The following is a 21,117-nucleotide window of genomic DNA, read 5'->3' as shown; positions in this document are numbered from 1 at the left end:
GACTGCAGTTTACAATACCTAGCTTGCCGTTCGAAACTGCCAGCGTCCTCCTCCACATTCAAGATAATAGCACGCAAACGAAGCAGTTTCAAACCTCTTCAGAGTTAGAACCAAAATATGCTCCCACTGTACCCATACGGGAACACCACGCCTTGTAGCATGACATTTGATTCACGCTGTGTACCCTCTTGAACCATGCGAAAATACACTCGCTGGTACAACGGTGGGTTCTTTGACATGCTCCGCGAGGCGACCAAGCGGATCTATAAGATGTAAAATATTAGTTCACCCTATCATAAAATAGATATGAAGATATACTTAACTTCGTAAATCCATTTCCAGAGCAATATTCTGAATATTTGTAGCTGCCTCTGAGTATTAAAGTATCACTCTATACAGACAATTTGAAAAGACTTTTCACTTGAAGAATAATGGACGTAATGTTTACATTAAGTTCAGCCTGTCCGACGGCCTATTTAAGATAATGCTCCTGTCTTGATCGTCGACTGCGAACTCGTGCCAAGCGTTCCTCTGCTCAGCCGTAAGTGGACGAGCCGTTGCGGTGGCGTGGAGAACCTGTAGCAGGTGTGGCTAAACTGGCGTCTCTCACTCGTCTGTGCGGCATGCAGTGACTGTACTCGCGTTTGGTCTCGGTGCGAGGTGGCAACTTGCTTTGTCATTACTTGCTTCGGACGACGTCACATACCTAGAGTACTACATCATCGATCGACAGTTAACTGACTTCAGTCAAAGGGGATCTGGAGCATACAAAATCACGAAACGAACATTCACACCTGCTTAGGTGAATGCAAAGTTAATCACACACGATCGAATGACACCTAACATTAGTAAACGTATATCTGAGCACGCCCGATCAGCCGTGCGGTCTAACGCACTGCTCTCCGGACGGGAAGGCGTGCTGGTGCCCAGCACAAATCCGCCCGGCGGAAATAGTGTCGAAGTCCGGTGTGCCGGCCAACCTGTGGATGGTTTTTAAGGCGGTTTTCCATCTACCTCCGCCAATGCGGGCTGGTTCCCCTTATTCCGCCTCAGTTACACTATGTCGGCGATTGCTGCGCAAACACTTTCTCCACATACGCGTACAGCCTAATTAATCTACCACACAAACATTAGTGTTACACTCGTTGGTGTGAGACGTTTCCGGGTGGGTCCACTGGGGGCCGAACCGCACAATAAGCCTGGGTTCGGCGTGGGGCGGCGGCGGGGTGTGTGAACTGTTGTAGCCTGTTGTGGGTTGTGTACCACTGAGGGCTACAGCGGGGACGAAGCCTCTCCGTCGTTTCTATGTTCCCGGTTCCATACAATACAAAACAATAGAAGCTTATGCATGCGACATTCTACATTTTAATGTGTCAGGTGTTCTAGAATGTAGATAATATTCTTATGTGTTAAAGGAATGTGCTAGTCTTGTATTTACCTGCTTTCGGCCGATCTTCGCAATCGTGAGGTGCTTGTATGGTAATATGTTGCCACACACCGTCAGGTGCCTTGCGGAGTATGGATGTAAATGTAGATGTAGACTTTAATTCCGTACAATTCGTTTCACGTTAAGCAAATGTGGTGAAGTGTTAAATGTCATCCTGTACAGAACACAGCAAAATGATGTTAATGGTCTAAGAAGTAAGTGCATCTCTCGTAATTGTATATCACGTTATACCTAATATTTTTTTGGTTTACGGCCTATTATTTGCATGTTTTGCTTTTAGCATTGTATCGGACATTGCGTTTAATAGTATGTCATCTTGCACAGTACACAGCAAAATACAGTAATGGTCTGAGAAATAAGTGCGTGTTTCGTAAATTTACACCCGCTGGCATCTATTTTTTTTAAATTTTCAGTTGTTTATTTTATATCTTACTATTTGTATATTCTTGCTTTTAGCATTATACTCGACAACGGCGTGTCAGCCAAAATCTGGACTGGACACAGGAAATTTACTGTCAAATGGTGTATTCTTTAAAAAAATACCGAATGACTATGGCGGAGTACCATCGGAAACTTTTTGCCTTGTGAGGCATGCTGACAATTTGGCTGTAGCAGAAAAGAAGGAAACCACGAAACTCAGTGAGACTAGCGTTTTAGCAAAAACAACGGATTACCATGCGCACCTGTATAATGTTGCCTCAGAAATTTACAAACACGATAACAAATTTAACATTACTTTAGACAGAATATGGGTGTCGGCTTTTGCGCCAACAGAATAACCTCAGACTACTTTAAATGAGTACCATGGTGCCAGCCAGGAATAGTCACTGCTTGACGTGTACAATCTCTATAGCTCTATAAATTCGGGGGCCCCTCGATCCCTTGATACAGTTGCTGTTTAGCCTCCGAAAGTGCCTCCCGCGGTTAGAGGCGAAACGTCAGGGAATAGTTTTCTACAGCGTGTCTCGCAGCTCCTATTAAAAACTCCTAGAGGTCGTAGATGGGACGTAGCAGGTAAAGTTTTGATGAGGAACTCTTGTCCATACATTAACCATATGAATGTAAAATAAGTTTTGAGTCCCTCCACTTCACCGCAAGCACACAAGCTAAGGGCATCGTCGTCAGTTATTGTTGTAATTGAATCACATACCACGTGCCGAGCGAGGTGGCGCAGTGGTTAGCGCACTGGACTCGCATTCGGGAGGACGATGGTTCCTGATTTAGGCTCTCTGTGATTTCCCTTAATCGCTTCACGCAAATGCCGGCATGGTTCCTTTGAAAGGGCACGGCCGATTTCCTTCCCCATCCTCGCTATTTGGCACCCTCCCCCAAACCAACCAACCAACACTCCAATTTCATCCGACTACAACAACAGATGCGAGAAATTGTCACGTTCGCAATTAGGAGTTTTGACTGTGGTGCTCCACCTACACGCTGAACTCTTTGACTTCTGAAGAGAACGTCCTTCGTCACGTAGAAGAGAATTCGACGGCGAGTACTCGAAACACTGCCCACGCCATGGGCTTTCTAGTGCCCACAGGCCAGAGATCGTTGTCTCTACTGTGTGCATATCGTGAAGTGGAAGATTTTAAAATCATTCGACCTTCGGACTTATTTTATATCCAAACGCTACATTTTCGGACATGAATTCCATATCAAAACTTTATCCGCTAAGCACCCTTTATGAACCGTCAGAACCCAACTGTGCAATATCCTGTGCGTCAAGCACAGCGTCTCAGTGTGTACGTTTTCGTTAAAGTAGACATTGGTCATTGAAACTTGCATTGTATGACTCCATTGACCGTTATTTAGACGAAGATTTTTCGGTTTCAGCCTAAGACTGTCTGTGTTTGTTGCTCTCGAATTGATGGCGGAATCTCTGCTGTCCAATAGGGACCCACTTGAACATGGCCTAAATGTTTCCTCACATGGGACGAGGCAGCTAACGTTGGCGTGGACGCCGGCGGGACGTGCGACCTCATGAGCGACAGCTCCGTCGGCACACGGGCCGAACTGGTTAAACAGATTTGTGATTTCAGCGCTCTCCGGTAGCCGTCGTCGGCTTTCTTTGGCTCGCAAACCAAGCAGTTTCTTTACGCAAATGGACGCACGTAAAGTAGCTGCGTTATCTCTGTTACCGGTTCTCGAAGAATAACGGAGAAAATCGTTAGGAAAAATGTTCAAATGTGTGTGAATTTCTAAGGGACCAAACTGCTGAGGTCATTGGCCCTTAGGCTTGCACACTACTTAAACTTACTACTAACTTATGCTAAGAACAACATCATACACACACACACACACACACCTGAGGGAGGACTCGAACGCCCGGCGGGAGGCACCTTCGCGAGGAAGACTCTGCACCCGTCGACGGCTTGAACATCGAGTTGATGGTAGAGAAACACTAGATAATGCTGTACAACGATGTGAGAGAGATACTAGCGGAAATTATTCATTAGGTCAGTGGCATTTTTCTCCCATTTTCTATCTCAAATAGAATATAGTGAAGGTAAGTGTCCAATGTCAGTTTGCGTTTGCCTAATATCTTTATTCTCGATGTTGCACTGACTGGGAACACTCTGAAATAACGTATTTCATCGCATAGATTTTTTTTGAAGCTGCACACCATCACTGAAAAGATTCTTACCGCCAATATGCAATCATTAAACAATAAACTCAGATATACAACAAGAAATGCAGCAAATAAATCATTGAAAATAAATAACATCGACTTTTGATATAATACGTCTATTAAACGAATAAGACATCCATAATCGTTAAAATTCATGGTGAAACCTTCAGCTAGCCTTTATTTTGCGCAGTTTCAAAAATGGTTCAAATGGCTCTGAGCACTATGGGACTTAACATCTGTGGTCATCAGTCCCCTAGAACTTAGAACTACTTAAACCTAACTAACCTAAGGACATCACACACATCCATGCCCGAAGCAGGATTCGAACCTGCGATCGTAGCAGTCCCGCGGTTCCGGACTGAGCGCCTAGAACCGCTAGACCACCGCGGCCGGCTTGCACAGTTTGCTACTAGTTTTGGTCAACAAGTATTATCAAGCTTGGCCTAAAACGAATAAATCAAATCAATAGAGGTTACTAAGTTTACAGGGAAATATAGAGTTAAACAATATATCGTTTACTGGCATAAACAGCAGGAAAATTATACCATAATTTGAACAAAATAATTTGCTATTTTGAGCCCACCTTTAACTTAAAAATTTTCTGCAATACTGTGTACAATAGTTTTCGTCAAGAAGCGAAATCACATCGACAGATAGTAACGCACTGACAAGTGAAGTTAGGCCGAACAATGAAGGATACAGTCAAAGACAACGTCACGTCAGAGATAAAAAGTATAGTACATGCGCTAGCATAGCACTATCCATAGACCATATGTGTCTCTATCTCTGTCGTGTTAACGGTTGAAACCAACATCAAACTCACTTGACTCGGGGCAGAAAACCGAGTTACTGTCATTACGCGCTGTGTGAAGAGGAGCTGACAGTTAAGTTTCTCTCATTAATAGTTGAAATCAAGGATTGGTTTTCACAATTTAACAAACTGCAGTACTGCTCTTACATATGTAGTGTAGTTAACCGAGTTTCTCCGAAATACCTGATAATAAAACAGTTGTTATCAAAAAAATTGTTCAAATGGTTCTGAGCACTATGGGACAACTTCTGTGTTATCAGTCCCCTAGTCTATCCTAAGGACATCACACACATCCATGCCCGAGGCAAGATTCGAACCTGCGACCGTAGTGGTCGCGCGGTTCCAGACTGTAGTGCCTAGAACCTCTCGGCCAAGCCGGCCGGCCAGTTGTTATCGTTTCTACATGCGGTCAAGTTGAAACGTATTGACAGTTCTTTGAACAAGCGACAGAATGACTTCTTTAGTTAATACGTTTCATCTTTTTTTTTTAAGACAATATCACAGTTGAGGCCGCAGCATTAGTTTTCTAACGATTCGACAAAAATATGTGTAAGAAAGAAAATTCGGTTATGTGCATAATATCATATATTTACACAAAATAAGCACGTATCTTTTCTGACTTTCGCGTAATCCAGTATAGATACCGAAACGATGTCAAGATAAGGAGCGGAATACATTACAAAAATGTTGATTATACTTGTGTAGTGAGCTAAATATTAATGATATGTCGTCTCAAAATCTTAGTCATTCACCAACTTTTATATCCCAGGATCAACATCCATCCTGACTTTCAACTTACGGAAATACCTCTGCAAGTATTTTAAAGTAATTCACTTACACAACCCACATTTTCGTCACTTTACCTAATCTGTAGGCTACAAAACAAGACTAATCTGAGCATATGTGAAAGATATTGCTTCTGCATCTAGTAAACAGCACAACATTTGATCTCTAATAGTTGTGCACTATAAAAGCGTTGTGGCATGCTCGGCTTCGTACCCCGAGTCACGTGACTTAGGTGTTGGTTCCAGTAAAATGACGTCATACGCAGTCTGTTATCTATTATCTACGGTACTATCAGTTTACCAAGAAGTACATTACAATCTCTGGTACCATGTAAATACTGTACATTAGTGAGCTAGATCGTGAAATTCCATATATACACTACTGGCCGTTAAAATTGCTACACCACGAAGATGACGTGCTACAGACGCGAAATTTATCCCACAGAAAGAAGATGCTGTGATATGCAAATGATTAGGTTAGCTCCGGTGGCGACACCTACAACGTGCTGACATAAGGAAAGTTTCCAACCGATTTCTCATACACAAACAGCAGTTGACCGGCGTTGTGCCTGGTGAAACGTTGTTGTGATGCCTCGTGTAACAAGGAGAAATGCGTACCATCACGTTTCCGACTTTGATAAAGGTCGGATTATAGCCTATCGCGATTGCGGTTTATCGTATCGCGACATTGCTGCTCGCGTTTGTTGAGATCAAACGACTGTTAGCAGAATATGGAATCACTGGCTTCAGGAGGGTAATACGGAACGCCGTGCTGGATCCCAATAGCCTCGTATCACTAGCAGTCGAGATAACAGGCATCTTATCCGCATGGCTGTAACGGATCGTGGAGTCACGTCTCGATCCCTGAGTCAATAGATGGGGGCGGTTGCAAGACAACAGCCATCTGCACAAACAGTTCTACGACGTTTGTAGCAGCATGGACTATCAGCTCGGAGGCCATGGCTGCGTTTACCCTTGACGCTGCTTCACAGACAGGAGCGCCTTTGATGGTGTACTCAACGATGAACCTGGGTGCACGAATGGCAAAACGTAATTTTTTTCGGATAAATCCAGGATCTGTTTACAGCATCATGATGGTCGCATCCGTGTTTGGCGACATCTCGGTGAACGCACATTCGAAACGTGTATTCGTCATCGCTATACTGGCGTATCACCCGGCGTGATGGTCACCTCTTGTTCACATTGACGGCACTTTGAACAGTGGACGTTACATTTCAGATGTGTTACGACCCGTGGCTCTACCCTTCATTCGATCCCTGCGAAACCCTACATTACAGCAGGATAACGCACGACCGCATGTTACAGTCCCTGTACGGGCCTTTCTGGATACAGAAAATATTCGACTGCTGCCCTGGCCAGCACATTCTCCAGATCTCTCACCAATTGAAAATGTCTGGTCAATGGTGGCCGAGCAACTGGCTCGTCACAATACGCCAGCCACTATTCTTGATGAACTGTGGTATCGTGTTGAAGCTGCATGAGCAATTGTACCTGTACACGCCATCCAAGCTCTGTTTGACTCAATGCTCAGGTGTATCAAGGCCGTTATTACGGCCGGAGGTGGCTTGTTCTGGGTACTGGTTTCTCACGATCTATGCACCCAAATTTCGTGCAAATGTAATCACATGTCAGTTCTAGTATAATATATTTGTCCAATGAATACCCGTTTGTCATCTGCGTTTCTTCTTGGTGCAGCAATTTTGATGGGCAGTAGTGTACAAACGTAATACATCAGGAAATGCCGCAAGTGGCTACCTCTGTAATCTAAACTATGTCGTATTTGTGAAATTAAATCGGCTTAAACCACAGAAAACCATTTATTGAAATCTGTACAGTACATCAGGTAAAACCACATTGATGATATTTTTTATATTAAAAAACATCGTAATCTCCGAAAAACAAGGTCGCTAGTACCTATTACTGGGATGTTGTTGTGTTAACAGATACGAACCAAAATAGCTTATACTAGCAAATAAACAACAGCTCACAAAATAATGGATCGTAAAATTTCATTTACACTGTAACATGCATTTCTCCTCAACATAGAGATTAAACTTCATCGCACTTTTAATTCACATACCCAATCGAAGAAATGGTGGGGGGCTGGAAGGGGGGGGGGGCGGGACCCTTCTAAACAAAGGAACATTTTTTATAAGTGTGAATATAGTACCTACTACAGAGAGAGCAGGCGGAAGTAGTGTAATACCTTTTTCTCTCTTTTTTATATCAAAGTTACAGACCACCTCTAGGATTTTCCGTCCAATACCTAACCAAATAAAACCATACAAGACATAGGAAACAAGGGGGTGTGCTGGGTCGGGAATGAATGTGACAGCTCAGGCCTAGCCAACAGAAAAACTGGATGTCAAGTAAAAAATAAAACTTACTGTAGGACCATGCTACTCAGTCAGATGCGGGCCGGAAGTGTGTCACATGTAGAATCCTAGAAATAACTAACTTTACACATCTTTGGAAACAACATACCATAACCAGTATCTATTATGTTAAAGAAATAAGTTGTAAAATATTATTGACAGGAATTCATCGAAATGATTCATTTAACATTTAATATTTGCTACCAGAAAGCGTAACCGCGGTCTAGGGGTAGCGTTTTTGATTCATAATCAAAACGTCTTCGGTCCCGGGTTCGATCCCCGCCACTGCCTAAATTTTGATAAATAATCAGCATTGGCGGCCGAAGACTTCCGGCATAAGAAGTCAGCCTCATTCTGCCAACGGCCTTGTCAAAGAGGGCGGAGGAGCGGATAGAGGTTCCGGGCAATCTCTTGTCCTAGGGGTGGGAAATTGCCCCTAAAGGCGGAAGAATCAGCAATGATCAACGACATGAGCATGCAGAAGGCAATGGAAACCACTGCATTAAAGACACGTAACGTGTATCCACAGAACATGTGGCCAGTAATTGAAGAAGTGTCATGATGATCTCTCCATTGGCAAAAGATTCCGGAATAGTCTCCCATTCGGATCTCTGGGAGGGGAATGCCAAGCGAAAGGTTACCATGAGAAAAAGACTGAATAATCTGCGAAAGGATAACGTTGTACCAGTCGGGGCGTGGAATGTCAGAAGCTTGAACGTGGTAGGGAAACTAGAAAATCTGAAAAGGGAAATGCAAAGGCTCAATCTAGATATAGTAGGGGTCAGTGAAGTGAAGTGGAAGGAAGACAAGGACTTCTGGTTAGATGAGTTTCGGGTAATATCAACAGCAGCAGAAAATGGTATAACAGGTGTAGGATTCGTTATGAATTGGAAGGTAGGGCAGAGGGTGTGTTACTGTGAACAGTTCAGTGACCGGGTTGTTCTAATCAGAATCGACAGCAGACCAACACCGACAACGATAGAACAGGTATACATGCCGACGTCGTAAGCTGAATGAACAGATAGAGAAAGTGTATGAGGATATTGAAAGGGTAATGCAGTATGTAAAGGGGGACGAAAATCTAATAGTCATTGGCGACTGAAATGCAGTTGTAGGGGAAGGAGTAGAAAAAAGGTTACAGAAGAATATGGGCTTGGGACAAGGAATGAAAGAGGAGAAAGACTAATTGAGTTCTGTAACAAGTTTCAGCTAGTAATAGCGAATACGCTGTTCAAGAATCACAAGAGGACGAGGTATACTTGGAAAAGGCTGGGAGATACGGGAAGATTTCAATTAGATTACATCATGGTCAGACAGAGATTCCGAAATCAGATACTGGACTGTAAGGAGTACCCAGGAGCAGATATAGACTCAGATCACAAAATAGTAGTGATGAAGAGTAGGCTGAAGTTCAAGACATTAGTCAGGAAGAATCATTATGCAAAGAAGTGGGATACGGAAGTACTAAGGAATGACGAGATACGTTTGAAGTTCTCTAACGCTATAGATACAGCAATAGGGAATAGCGCAATAGGCAGTACAGTTGAAGAGGAATGGACATCTCTAAAAAGGGCCATCACAGAGGTTGAGAAGGAAAACATAGGTACAAAGAAGGTAGCTGCGAAGAAACCATGGGTAACAGAAGAAATACTTCAGTCGATTGATGAAAGGAGGAACTACAAACATGTTCCGGGAAAATCAGGAATACAGCAATACAAGTCGCTGAGGAATGAAATTAATAGGAAGTGCAGGGAAGCTAATACGAAATGGCTGCAGGAAAAATGTGAAGACATCGAAAAAGATATGATTGTCGGAAGGACAGACTCAGCATACAGGAAAGTCAAAACAACCTTTGGTGACATTAAAAGCAACGTTGGTAACATTAAAAGTGCAACGGGAATTCCACTGTTAAATGCAGAGGAGAGAGCGGATAGGTGGAAAGAATACATTGATGATTTGTCTGGTGTGATAGAAGAAGAAACAGGAGTCGATTTAGAAGAGATAGGGGATCCAGTATTAGAATAGGAATTTAAAGGAGCTTTGAGGGACTTATGGTCAAATAAGGCAGAAGGGATAGATAACATTCCATCAGAATTTCTAAAGTCATTGGGGGAAGTGGCAACACGTTGGTGTGTAGAATATATGAGTCTGGCTATATACCATCTGACTTTCGGAAAAGCATCATCCACACAATTCCAAAGACGGCAAGAGCTGACAAGTGCGAGAATTATCGCATAATCAGCTTAACAGCTCATGCATCGAAGCTGCTTACAAGAATAATATACAGAAGAATTGAAAAGAAAATTGAGAATGCGCTAGGTGAAGATTAGTTTGGCTTTAGAAAAAGTAAAGGGACGAGAGAGGCAATTCTGACGTTACGGCTAAAAATGGAAGCAAGGCTAAAGAAAAATCAAGACACTTTCATAGGATCTGTCGATCTGGAAAAAGCGTTCGACAATATAAAATGGTGCAAGCTTTTCGAGATTCTGAAAAAAGTAGGGGTAAGCTATAGGGAGAAACGGGTCATATACAATATGTACAACAACCAAGAGGGAATAATAAGATTGGACGATCAAGAACGAAGTGCTCGTATTAAGAAGGGTGTATGACAAGGCTGTAGCCTTTCGCCCCTACTCTTCAATCTGTACATCGAGGAAGCAATGATGGAAATAAAAGAAACGTTCAGCAGTGGAATTAAAATACAAGGTGAAAGGATATCAATGATACGATTCGCTGATGACATTGTTATCCTGAGTGAAAGTGAAGAAGAATTAAATGATCTGCTGAACGGAATGAACAGTCTAATGACTACACAGTATGGTTTGAGAGTAAATCGGAGAAAGACGGAGGTAATGAAAAGTAGTAGAAATGAGAACAACGAGAAACTTAACATCAGGATTGATGGTCACGAAGTCAATGAAGTTAAGGAATTCTGCAACCTAGGCAGTAAAATAACCAATGACGGGCGGAGCAAGGACATCAGAAGCAGACTCGCTATGGCAAAAAAGGCATTTCTGGCCAAGAGAAGTCTACTAATATCAAATACCGTCCTTAATTTGAGGAAGAAATTTCTGAGGATGTACGTCTGGAGCACAGCATTGTATGGTAGTGAAACATGGACTGTGGGAAAACCGGAACAGAAGAGACTCGAAGCATTTGAGATGTGGTGCTATAGACGAATGTTGAAAATTAGGTGGACTGATAAGGTAAGGAATGAGGAGGTTCTACGCAGAATCGGAGAGGAAAGGAATATGTGGAAAACACTGATAAGGAGAAGGGACAGGATGATAGGACATCTGCTAAGACATGAGGGTATGACTTCCATGGTACTAGAGGGAGCTGTAGAGGGCAAAAACTGTAGAGGAAGATTTTCTCTGGCTCTTGATGACTGGGTGTTGTGTGGTGTCCTTAGGTTAGTTAGGTTTAGGTAGTTCTAAGTTCAAGGGGACTGGTGACCATAGATATTAAGTCCCACAGTGCTCAGAGCCATTTGAACCATTTTTTGTAGAGGAAAACAGAGATTTGAATACTTGAAGCAAATAATTGAGGACGTAGGTTGCAGGTGCTACTCTGAGATGAAGAGGTTAGCACAGGAAAGGAATTCGTGGCGGGCCGCATCAAACCAGTCAGTAGACTGATGACCAAAAAATAAAAAAAAATAAAAAAATAAAAAAAAATTCAGAAAATATTCTACTTCCAAAAAAGAAGTTCACCAACCTACATTAAAAACCACATTGTGTATTCAAAAAAGTTGAAACATAGTTTTGCTCGAAGACTGCAAAATAAGGCTAACGTGAGGAATATATGTATGAAACTTACGTTCTATAGTTCGGTCCAGAATCCTTTAGAAGATAAAAGGTGAAACACATTTGGAAGGGAAGAAGGTGGACGCGAACCTCCTACCTTCTTTTCCTGAGCTCACAGATCACGATGATCTTAGCTGCTCTATACAGGGTGAGTCACTAACTATTGCCACCTAAAATAGCTCCGAAAGTATAATGGGAGCTGAAGAGTTTGTGGAACAGAAATTGCATGGGACAGCGGGGGCCATAATATGACGTTGGTTTTTTGTTCCTAGGTTGGGTCGCTTCAGAGATATGAAAGTCAACTTTTTTTATATATATAGTTCGATACTATAGTTTATATATAGTTCGATACTTATTTTCTGATAGTGGCTATCGAGACAAATCCAATGATGAGTAACAGTAAGGTCTTTGTAGGTCAACGAAGGTCACAATGGTGGCATGAATGTCCATTTACAGAAGGTGTTCCAAGTGATGACCATTCGTATCAATGCAGTACTGAAATCCTCTTATCACGGATTGAGTGGTATTCCTTATCACTTCGGCACTTATCGAACTACGTGCTTTTACAATTCTCTCTCGCGTATCTTCAAGTGTAGTTGGAACGTCTTTATAAGCAATGTCTTTTACGAATCCCCTTAAGAAAAAATCCAGAAGCGTCCCATCTGTCGAACGAACCGGCCACGACACATCTCCTTCGCGTCCAATCCAACGAATTGGGATTTGTCTCTGCAACTCATTTCTAGCCATCTGCGTTTTGATACCATGTTCTGTTTCTTGTTTGTAACGGTAGTTTTTCCAAAACCAGACCTAATGTTCTTTGCAGGGATGCGGTGTACTTCCTACCATTAAGATTTCCTTAGATGAAACCGGGGCCTATAATTCTGTCCTCCAGAATCCCACACCATACTTTCACCTACCACGGCTGTTGGTGCGCAACTTGCTGTAGCGAACAAGGATTTTCAGTTGCCCAATAATGTATGTTATGCAAATTAACATTTCCATGGTTCGTGAATGTAGCTTCAGTAAATATAATCAAACTGAAAAATGTGTCATCTCTCTTAATCTAAAGTTGAGCCCATCGGCAGAATTCAACGTGGTGCGTAAAATGTGTACCAGTTAACTCTTGGTGGACACTGATGTGGTAAGCATGATATTTATGGCGATGCAGAACACGAACAACACTGCTCTGGCTTATGCCAGATTTCCTCGTGAATTGACGCGAACTAACACAAGGGTATCGAACCACAGTGGCAAGAGTACCAACTTCGTTTTCCGGATATGTTTCCGATGCGTTAAAGATCCAGTTGTTCTCAATCTATCAAACACATATTTAAATGTATGACGTGTATGGTGAGTACGTTGAGTATATCTTTCCGTGTATAAGTCTCTAGCTATCACTGAATTTCGTTGGCATTCTCCGTAAATTGGAAGCATATCGACTTGTTCTTCGAAGGAATACATCATTAACATTCGCTTGATTCCACGATACTAGTCTTACCGTTCCTATTAGTGTTGTATTGCGAAACCGTCGAATGGTGTTTACATGTCAATGGCACATTAGATGGATACGCCGTATTTGTCGAATATTTACTGTTTGCGTAACATACGAGGGAGAATTGTCAGAGCATGTGCTTCGATAAGTACCGAAGTGGTAAGAAACACCACTCAATCCATGATACGAAGATGGCAGCACTGCATTGATACCAATGATCATCCGTTCGAACACCTTCTGTAAATGGACGTTGATGCCGCCTTTGTGACCTTCGTTGACCTTCAAAGACCTTATTGTTACACATCATTTGATTCGTCTCGATAGCCGTTATCAGAAAATAAGTACCAAACTATAGCATCCTATTAAAAAAAAGTGACCTCCATATCTCTGGAGCGACCCTACCTAGCAACAAAAAGCCAACGACATATTATGGCCCCCGTTGTCCTAAGCCACTTTTGTCCAACAAACGTTTTAGCTCCTATCATAGTTTCGGAGTTATTCTTGGTGACAACAGTTAGTGATTCACCCTGTATATTTAATACGGAAACTGCACCAAAAAGGCGACCTTTTGATAGCATTAAAATTATTGCAGCACAAAAGTTGTAATACTAAAAAAATCAATTACAGAATATCGTTACCTACTGACGTGTAGTTTCCCGTCATTTCATAACAAACAATCACAGCTAAAACGACGCGTTTTCGAGAGATCCTCAGTTTACTAATGCTTTGAAACAGTTCATATTCGTACCACCTATTCCGTGACAAAGAAACCAACCAATTACGATGTTTAACGCCATACAGTATGGCGGATTCTTCGTTCTGCTTGTGGTTAAAACGATTTCGCATGTCACAGGGCTCGTTCCTTTCCACGAGACAAAAATCTGACATTGCAACATTCTTAATTTCACGCTTCGCGGGGCCGGCTGGTGTGGCCATGCGGTTCTAGGTCATTCACTCTGGAAGCGCGTGACCGCTACGGTAGCAGGTTCGAATCCTGCCTCGGGGATGGATGTGTGTGATGTCCTTAGGTTAGTTAGGTTTAAGTAGTTCTAAGTTCTAGGGGCTGATGATCACAGATGATAAGTCCCATAGTGCTCAGAGCCATTTCACGCTTCGCACTGTAGTGAGAAGTGGAATTCCACGTTGTGACGTCACCCGATCCTCGTCCACGTGCGTTTCCACATCCCTTGGAAGTACAGCTTAAAGGTGGAACCTACTCGTGGTGAAACTTTGGCCCAACAGTAGCCGTGGTTCAATAAAAACAGTTTTTCACTAGCCCCTTAACATAGAGGCAGGCAGGATAACGATTCTATTTCACAGCGACCGCCATTTCTGCTGTTGCAGTCGTACGTGACGTGCGCGTGGGGCGTGCAGAACATAGGCTACGTGATGATGTGCTACGGCGCGTGCAACTCGCTGTCTGCGCTGACGACGGGCTGGCTGGTGAAGGTGACGGGGCGGCCGCCCGTGGTTCTCGGCGCCGCCGCGGTGCACGTGGCGCTGCTGGCGGGTCTGCTGCTGTGGCAGCCGCTGCCGCACCACCTGCCGCTCTTCTTCGCCATGGCCGGCCTCTGGGGCGCCTGCGACGGCGTCTGGAACGTCCAGGTCAACGGTCAGTAGCCTCCACTAACTCCTTATCTCTGCATAAGCTTGTACTAATAAGACTTGAATACGTTAATTTCGTTTCCAGCATCTGATGGCACTGAAAACAGTTGTCAACAGAAAATATAAAACACTAATTTTTAAAAATTGTCACTGTTCAGCAAAATTGCTGCCTTTAATTAACTAGTGAACAAGGAAGGTTATGTGCTCTTAATGTTTACTGTATAATCACTGAGGATGCTTTGTGAATGAAAGCCAAATGCGTCAAGTTTAATAATTTCCAATTTATAATACAGTCAGGACGAAATTAGTAATAACATATCGTATAATCTAGTTTTTCTTTTCAATAACTGCAAACCCGACACCCAGCGCTTCTTACTTCAGCTGTTGGTTTCTATCATTTTCTTAGATGATCATACATTTTACCTACTTTGTCAGTAATTTTATCACGAAGCTGCATACCTTTGTAGTTTCTTGATACGATCAAGTTGAAGGTACGCTATCTGTAATTGTATAGAGTTATTGGATTCAGAAGAAATTTCTTTTCTGGGCAAGAGCGCAATAAAAATAATAAAGTGGGACCTTGACCAGTGAAGGACATTTTCTGGATCCAAAAACTGTAAACTCCATACCTTTCCCGCCTGTATGTATGTGTGGTATAATTACGGAATCCGATTTGCACTTGTGAGCTATTTTGGGTACCAAATAATTCTTCTGAATGACAGGTAGAATGTCAATAATTATTCAGTGACTGTAAGGACCTAACGGACTTTTTGATTACGTGTTCACATGACTACTTTCGAAATGTTCAATATCATAATACAGTAGTAATGAAACGTATTTGTTATTATGGTTTTCCAGTGTGCTGAATCTCAATATGGTAATTAAATACGACGCATCACCCGCCATTGTTTACGATTAACTGTGTTTTGAAAAATAATTTTTAGCAGTTTAATTTACATATATTTCGTACAATGCTTCACCGACTAATAATTCGAAGTTAGAATTTCGAAGACAGTGATTGCACTAGTTACTATTTATCATAACTAATGTGATAACCACCTTGTCTCTTATTTCATAGCTAGTTGATACGAAATAAAATTCTGCTTGCACATCTACCCATTAATTGGGCGTAATGAGACAGATGGTGGAAGCCTTACCCAAAGATTGAGGAAGTTTCAGGTATATCTATGAGAAGTTTCATCATTGTTCTGAAGCGTAATTAAAAGGAGGACTGTTTGTTGTACCTGTGGATCGAAAAATGATGTTCGATTCCAGCTACGAATCAAAGATGACTGTGAGTGAGAGTGAGCCTTAGTTATAATTCAGAGAAAATGTTACGAAGTGGTTAGGCAATAAATACGACTATTTTTTTCTGTTGTTGCTAACACGTTGAGAAAGTTCAAGAAAAAAAGGTGTTTGATAAGCCTCAAGAGACATCGTCTGATCAATGACCTTCATCTTTATCATGAACATTTGGGCGGTGTCAGAGAAGAACAATGTAAACGCTCTCATCAACACATCAAAGTATTGGAACGACGGGGTCAGTGCCGCTGGAATTGCAGTGTGATGGGAGACTACTATTTATCACTACAATAACCCCTAAGAGACAACTCATCGGAGAAAAGTTTATAAGATAGTTTAAGTAGAAGATAGAAGGGGTATAAGTAGCTGACGCATAATACGTATGTAATTAGGAGGTGCTTCCAAGTATATACTTTAATAAAGCATAGGGTAGCTGGCCAAGGTGGAACAAACAAGGTACCCTTGATGAGTCACCCCCCGCAGAAAAAGTCTAAAGTCAGGCCCAGAAAAAGCCGGGGCTATTCAATTAGCACACCTCGGCCCTTTCATTTACACTATGTGATCAAAAGTATCCGGATATCACCAAAAACATACTTTTCTCAAACTAGGTGCATTTTGCTGCCACTTACTGCCACGTACTCCATATCAGCGACCCTAGTAGTCATTAGACATAGTGAGAGAAGAGTATGGGGCGCTCCACGGAACTCACGGACTTCGAACGTGGTCAGGTGTGTGGGTGTCACGTGTGTCATACGTCTGTACGCGAGATATACACATTCCTGAACATTGATAGTGAAGTGGAAATGTGAAGGGACAAGTACAGCACAAAAGCGTACAGGCCAACCTCATCTGTTGACTGACAGACCGCTGACAGTTGAAGAGGGTCGCAATGTGTAACAGGCAGACATCTGCCCTGACCATCACACAGAAATTCCAGATTGCATCAGGATCCACTGCAAGTACTATGACAGTTAGGTAGGAGGTGAGAAAATTTGGATTTATTGGTCGAGCAGTTGCTCATAAGCCACACATCACGCCGGTAGATGCCAAAACGACGTCTCTCTTGGTGCAAGGAGCGCAAACATTGGGCGATTGAACTGTGGAAAAACGTTGTGTGGAGTGACGAATCACGATACACAATGTGGCGATCCGATGGCAGGGTGTGGGTATGGCGAATGCCCGCTGAACGTCATCTGCCAGAGTGTGTAGTGCCAACAGTAAAATTCGGAGGCGATGGTGTTATGGTGTGGTCGTGTTCTTTGTGGAGGGGGCTTGCACCCCTTGTTAGTTTGCGTGGCATAATCACAGCACAGGTCTATATTAATGTTTTAAGCACCTTCTTGCTTCCCACTTTTCAAGAGCAATTTGGGGATGTCGACTGCGTTTTTCAACACGATCGAGCACCTGTTCATAATTTACGTCGTGTGGTGGAGTGGTTACACGACAATAACATCCCTATAATGGACTAGCCTGCACAGAGTCCTGACCTGAATCCTATAGAGCACCTTTGGGATGTTTTGGAACGCCGACTTCGTGCCAGGCCCCACCTACCGACGTCGATACCTTTCTTCAGTGAAGAATGGGCTGCCATTCCCCAAGAAACCTTCCAGCACCAGACTGAACTTATGCCTGGGAGAGCGGAAGCTCTCATCAAGGCTAAAGGTGGGCCAACACCACATTGAATCCCAGAATTACCGATGGAGGGCGCCATGAACTTGTAAGTCAGTTTCAATAAGGTGTCCGGATACTTTTGATCCCATAGTATATGTGGAAATCGGACATTCAGGACGTCTCACCAAACAGTCAAAGCTTGATCTATTTTCCTACAAGATGACATCACGACTAATTCAGCAATTCGTATGAAGATGTTTGTACCAATTTCCAGATTTGTAAAGTCCTACCCTACATTTATTGGTAAACATTAAACGAAAAGATGAACATAAGCTTCTGTAGGACTCTGGAATGGGTGCGTTTTAAGTTTGAAGTTATAGTTCTCTTGAGGTCATGGTTCCACCGCATACGTATGTAAACAAGCTTAAGCCACAAGGAACAGTACAGCCAGAGTGTAAAGTTTTTGCTGCAGTGTTGCGCGTCGTTTGCCACATTACGTCACACCAGCGTGGAGGTCCCTAGACCCTTGACGTACCGCACCGGAGAGTAGTAAACTTACCCCCAAGGTCACATTGTGGACTGCACCCTCATATGCTATGCAGCTGTGTTATACAACGGAAATGTTATCTACTTTCCTGACAAAAATAAGAAGGCGAGTCTGTCTCTCTCTCTTGAAAAAAGATGAGAAGGTGAGTCTCTCTCTCTCTCTTTCTCTCTCTCTCTCTCTCTGTCGTCACGAAAATAAAGCGTTGGTTCTCGGAATAGCACACGATTACAGCACTTTCAGCGCAGGCACAAAAGGCACAAACAGTCTGTAGCAGTGATTTGTACACAGTAAGTCAGCGAAACTTGTGAAATCTGAAAGCACAGTTCCTTACATCTGTAATCAGAAAGCCACCTACGGTATGCAGCGGAATGTACCTGTGGTACAACTATGATTTCCCTCTTCCTCCTCCTTTCACCATCCCTCTTTCATTCACACTGATTCGTGGGAGGACCGACTGTCGATCGACCTCTGGATGAGTTGTAATTCCTCTGCATTCCTCGCCGTGGTAATTCTTCGGGAAGTACGTATGAGGAGCCCATATGCTGTTTCTCGGACTCTTCTTAAAATTGCGCCTTCGGAATTTCAGAACAACCACGTCTTGAGGCGTCTGCCACTACACTTGGCGTCTGCCACCGAACTCGGTGAATTTCCCAGCAGGTAAACAATTGTTTTTCAATCAAGTTCCTTAATACTGATCGCAACAGCATCGGAAAATACCCACTAGTTCGTTTATAGATGTTGTGAACAGTAACTATCCTGTAATACTCCCTTGGTACCCCTAAATTTCCTTCAAATCTGACGATTTCGTCATATTAAGAAGGACGTGTTAAGTTGTATCTCTAAGTAAGTCTCGACGGCAAAGACAAATCTGGGCACATAGTAGACAAGCTCAAATCTCGTCGTGCACTAAGCTGTAGTGCGGATCTACATAGAATGCTTTCCGGAAGCGAGAAACACACAACAATTTCTGATGTTCCATAATCCCAAAAGCGCACCCAGATTGGTAGAGTTGTAAATCGCATTCGTTATGAAATATCGAAAAACTTCTTTTCAGTGTCCTTTCTCCTTTAAAATATTTGCATTCAGAAGTTGTACTAGCTTTGCAGAAACGTTACGGTAAAATTTGCTTTGATGGTACATCTCATAATGTGGATTCATTCCAAACTAACTCATTTGCCTTTCTAGTTGTCCGTATTTGAAAAACACCAGACTTTGAAATTTGGTTTTGGATCAGATTCTACAACTGTGAAATGATTTACGGAAACAGTGCCTAAGGGCACTATGAGTTCAGTGCTGAAAGGAACGATAAATATGTGAAAGGGATAATCACATGAGTTTAACCAGGAAAGGAGAATGGAATGAAGTCGCAGGTAAAGGTAAGGACCAAAACATAACGGATCTGTTTGTTAAGAGAAGAAAATTAGTACGAATATTGATAGAATTCTGTGCGGGGCACCAAATCATTTCGAACCATTTTACGAGGAAGCATACATAGATGATTCTAAAGTATCAGAGAAGCTATCAGACTTACTCTGTTGTGGTGAAATGGGAGTTACCTAAGAGGGTTAATAGTGATCATAACCTGTGAAACATTCAGTAACTGGAGAAACTTCATTATTGTACAATCTCTATTTTAAAGGACAGATTTCTGTAGGTTTAGGACACCAAGTTAAATAAGAAGTCATTATCTGAGCATCATACATAAACTTCTTTCGCAAAATGTGAACCTTTCCACGGTATTAAAAAAACATAACCACATATAATTACTCATGTCTTCTGTGATCTAAACAGCTGCTCCTGATAACGTCGTTGATGAATCTATGGCTGTCAGCCAAGGACACGAGAATATTGGAAAATTACAGAGCACGTAGTAGTCAAATATTGTTGCCTTGAGAAGAAACCTCATCATTTTCAGTTCCAGTGAGGGAGCTGGCAAAATTTTACCAATGCGCTACAATATTGGGCAACGGCCTTGCCGCAGTGGATGCACCGGTTCCCGTGAGATCACCGAAGTTAAGCGCTGTCGGGCGTGGTCGGCACTTGGATGGGTGACCATCCAGGCCGCCATGCGCTGTTGCCATTTATTGGGGTGCACTCAGCCTTGTGATGCCAATTGAGGAGCTACTCGACCGAGTAGTAGCGGCTTCGGTCAAGAATACCATCATAACGACCGGGAGAGCGGTGTGCTGACCGCACGCCCCTCCTATCCGCATCCTCCACTGAGGATGATACGGCGGTCGGATAGTCCCGGTAGGCCACTCGTGACCTGAAGACAGATAACAAAGTTAAAAATTAATATATTAAAATAAAAGGTAGTACTCACTCAGTGGCGAAAAATGAAGTCCATAAGTGACAGTTTTCTGCTGCAGAATTTATCTGTAAACTTGGGATTAAAATTCTCAGCTACCATATTCTTCTCGTTGGAGAGCATTGAAAGGGCGTCTTTCCTCTGACTTGGTATTCCGAAAGGAGATTTTTGTCCTTTTCGGATATCATCTTTCAGGTTCAGTCATTATCATCGGTATTGTCACTACTATTTTCAGGAGTCCTGCATTTGTCGTTCGAAAATAATTGGAGTAGCGATACACCCCCAGCAATATTACTGAAGTTGGTATAGTACCGATTCCTTACTCTGTACCTTTCATTTTTCTAACATGGTGTAACACTGGGCAGTAACAGTAAGCTC

At 42.7% G+C, this 21,117-nt stretch overlaps 1 protein-coding gene and 1 pseudogene across 1 annotated transcript in view; both read left to right on the top strand.

The window, feature by feature from the left end:
* The window catches only part of LOC126176352 (UNC93-like protein), a 399,900-nt gene that overhangs the window by 272,693 nt on the left and 106,090 nt on the right, over positions 1-21,117 (top strand). Inside the window, exon 7 of the mRNA XM_049923505.1 lies at positions 14,711-14,978. Within this exon, the coding sequence (XP_049779462.1) occupies positions 14,711-14,978 (268 nt within the window). The remainder of the gene's footprint in view (positions 1-14,710; positions 14,979-21,117) is intronic.
* LOC126177339 (5S ribosomal RNA) lies at positions 20,394-20,511 on the top strand (annotated as a pseudogene).

Source organism: Schistocerca cancellata, chromosome 3 (genome assembly GCF_023864275.1).
Source record: "Schistocerca cancellata isolate TAMUIC-IGC-003103 chromosome 3, iqSchCanc2.1, whole genome shotgun sequence".
Lineage (NCBI taxonomy): Eukaryota > Metazoa > Arthropoda > Insecta > Orthoptera > Acrididae > Schistocerca > Schistocerca cancellata.
This window is presented reverse-complemented; position numbering and strand designations above follow the sequence as displayed.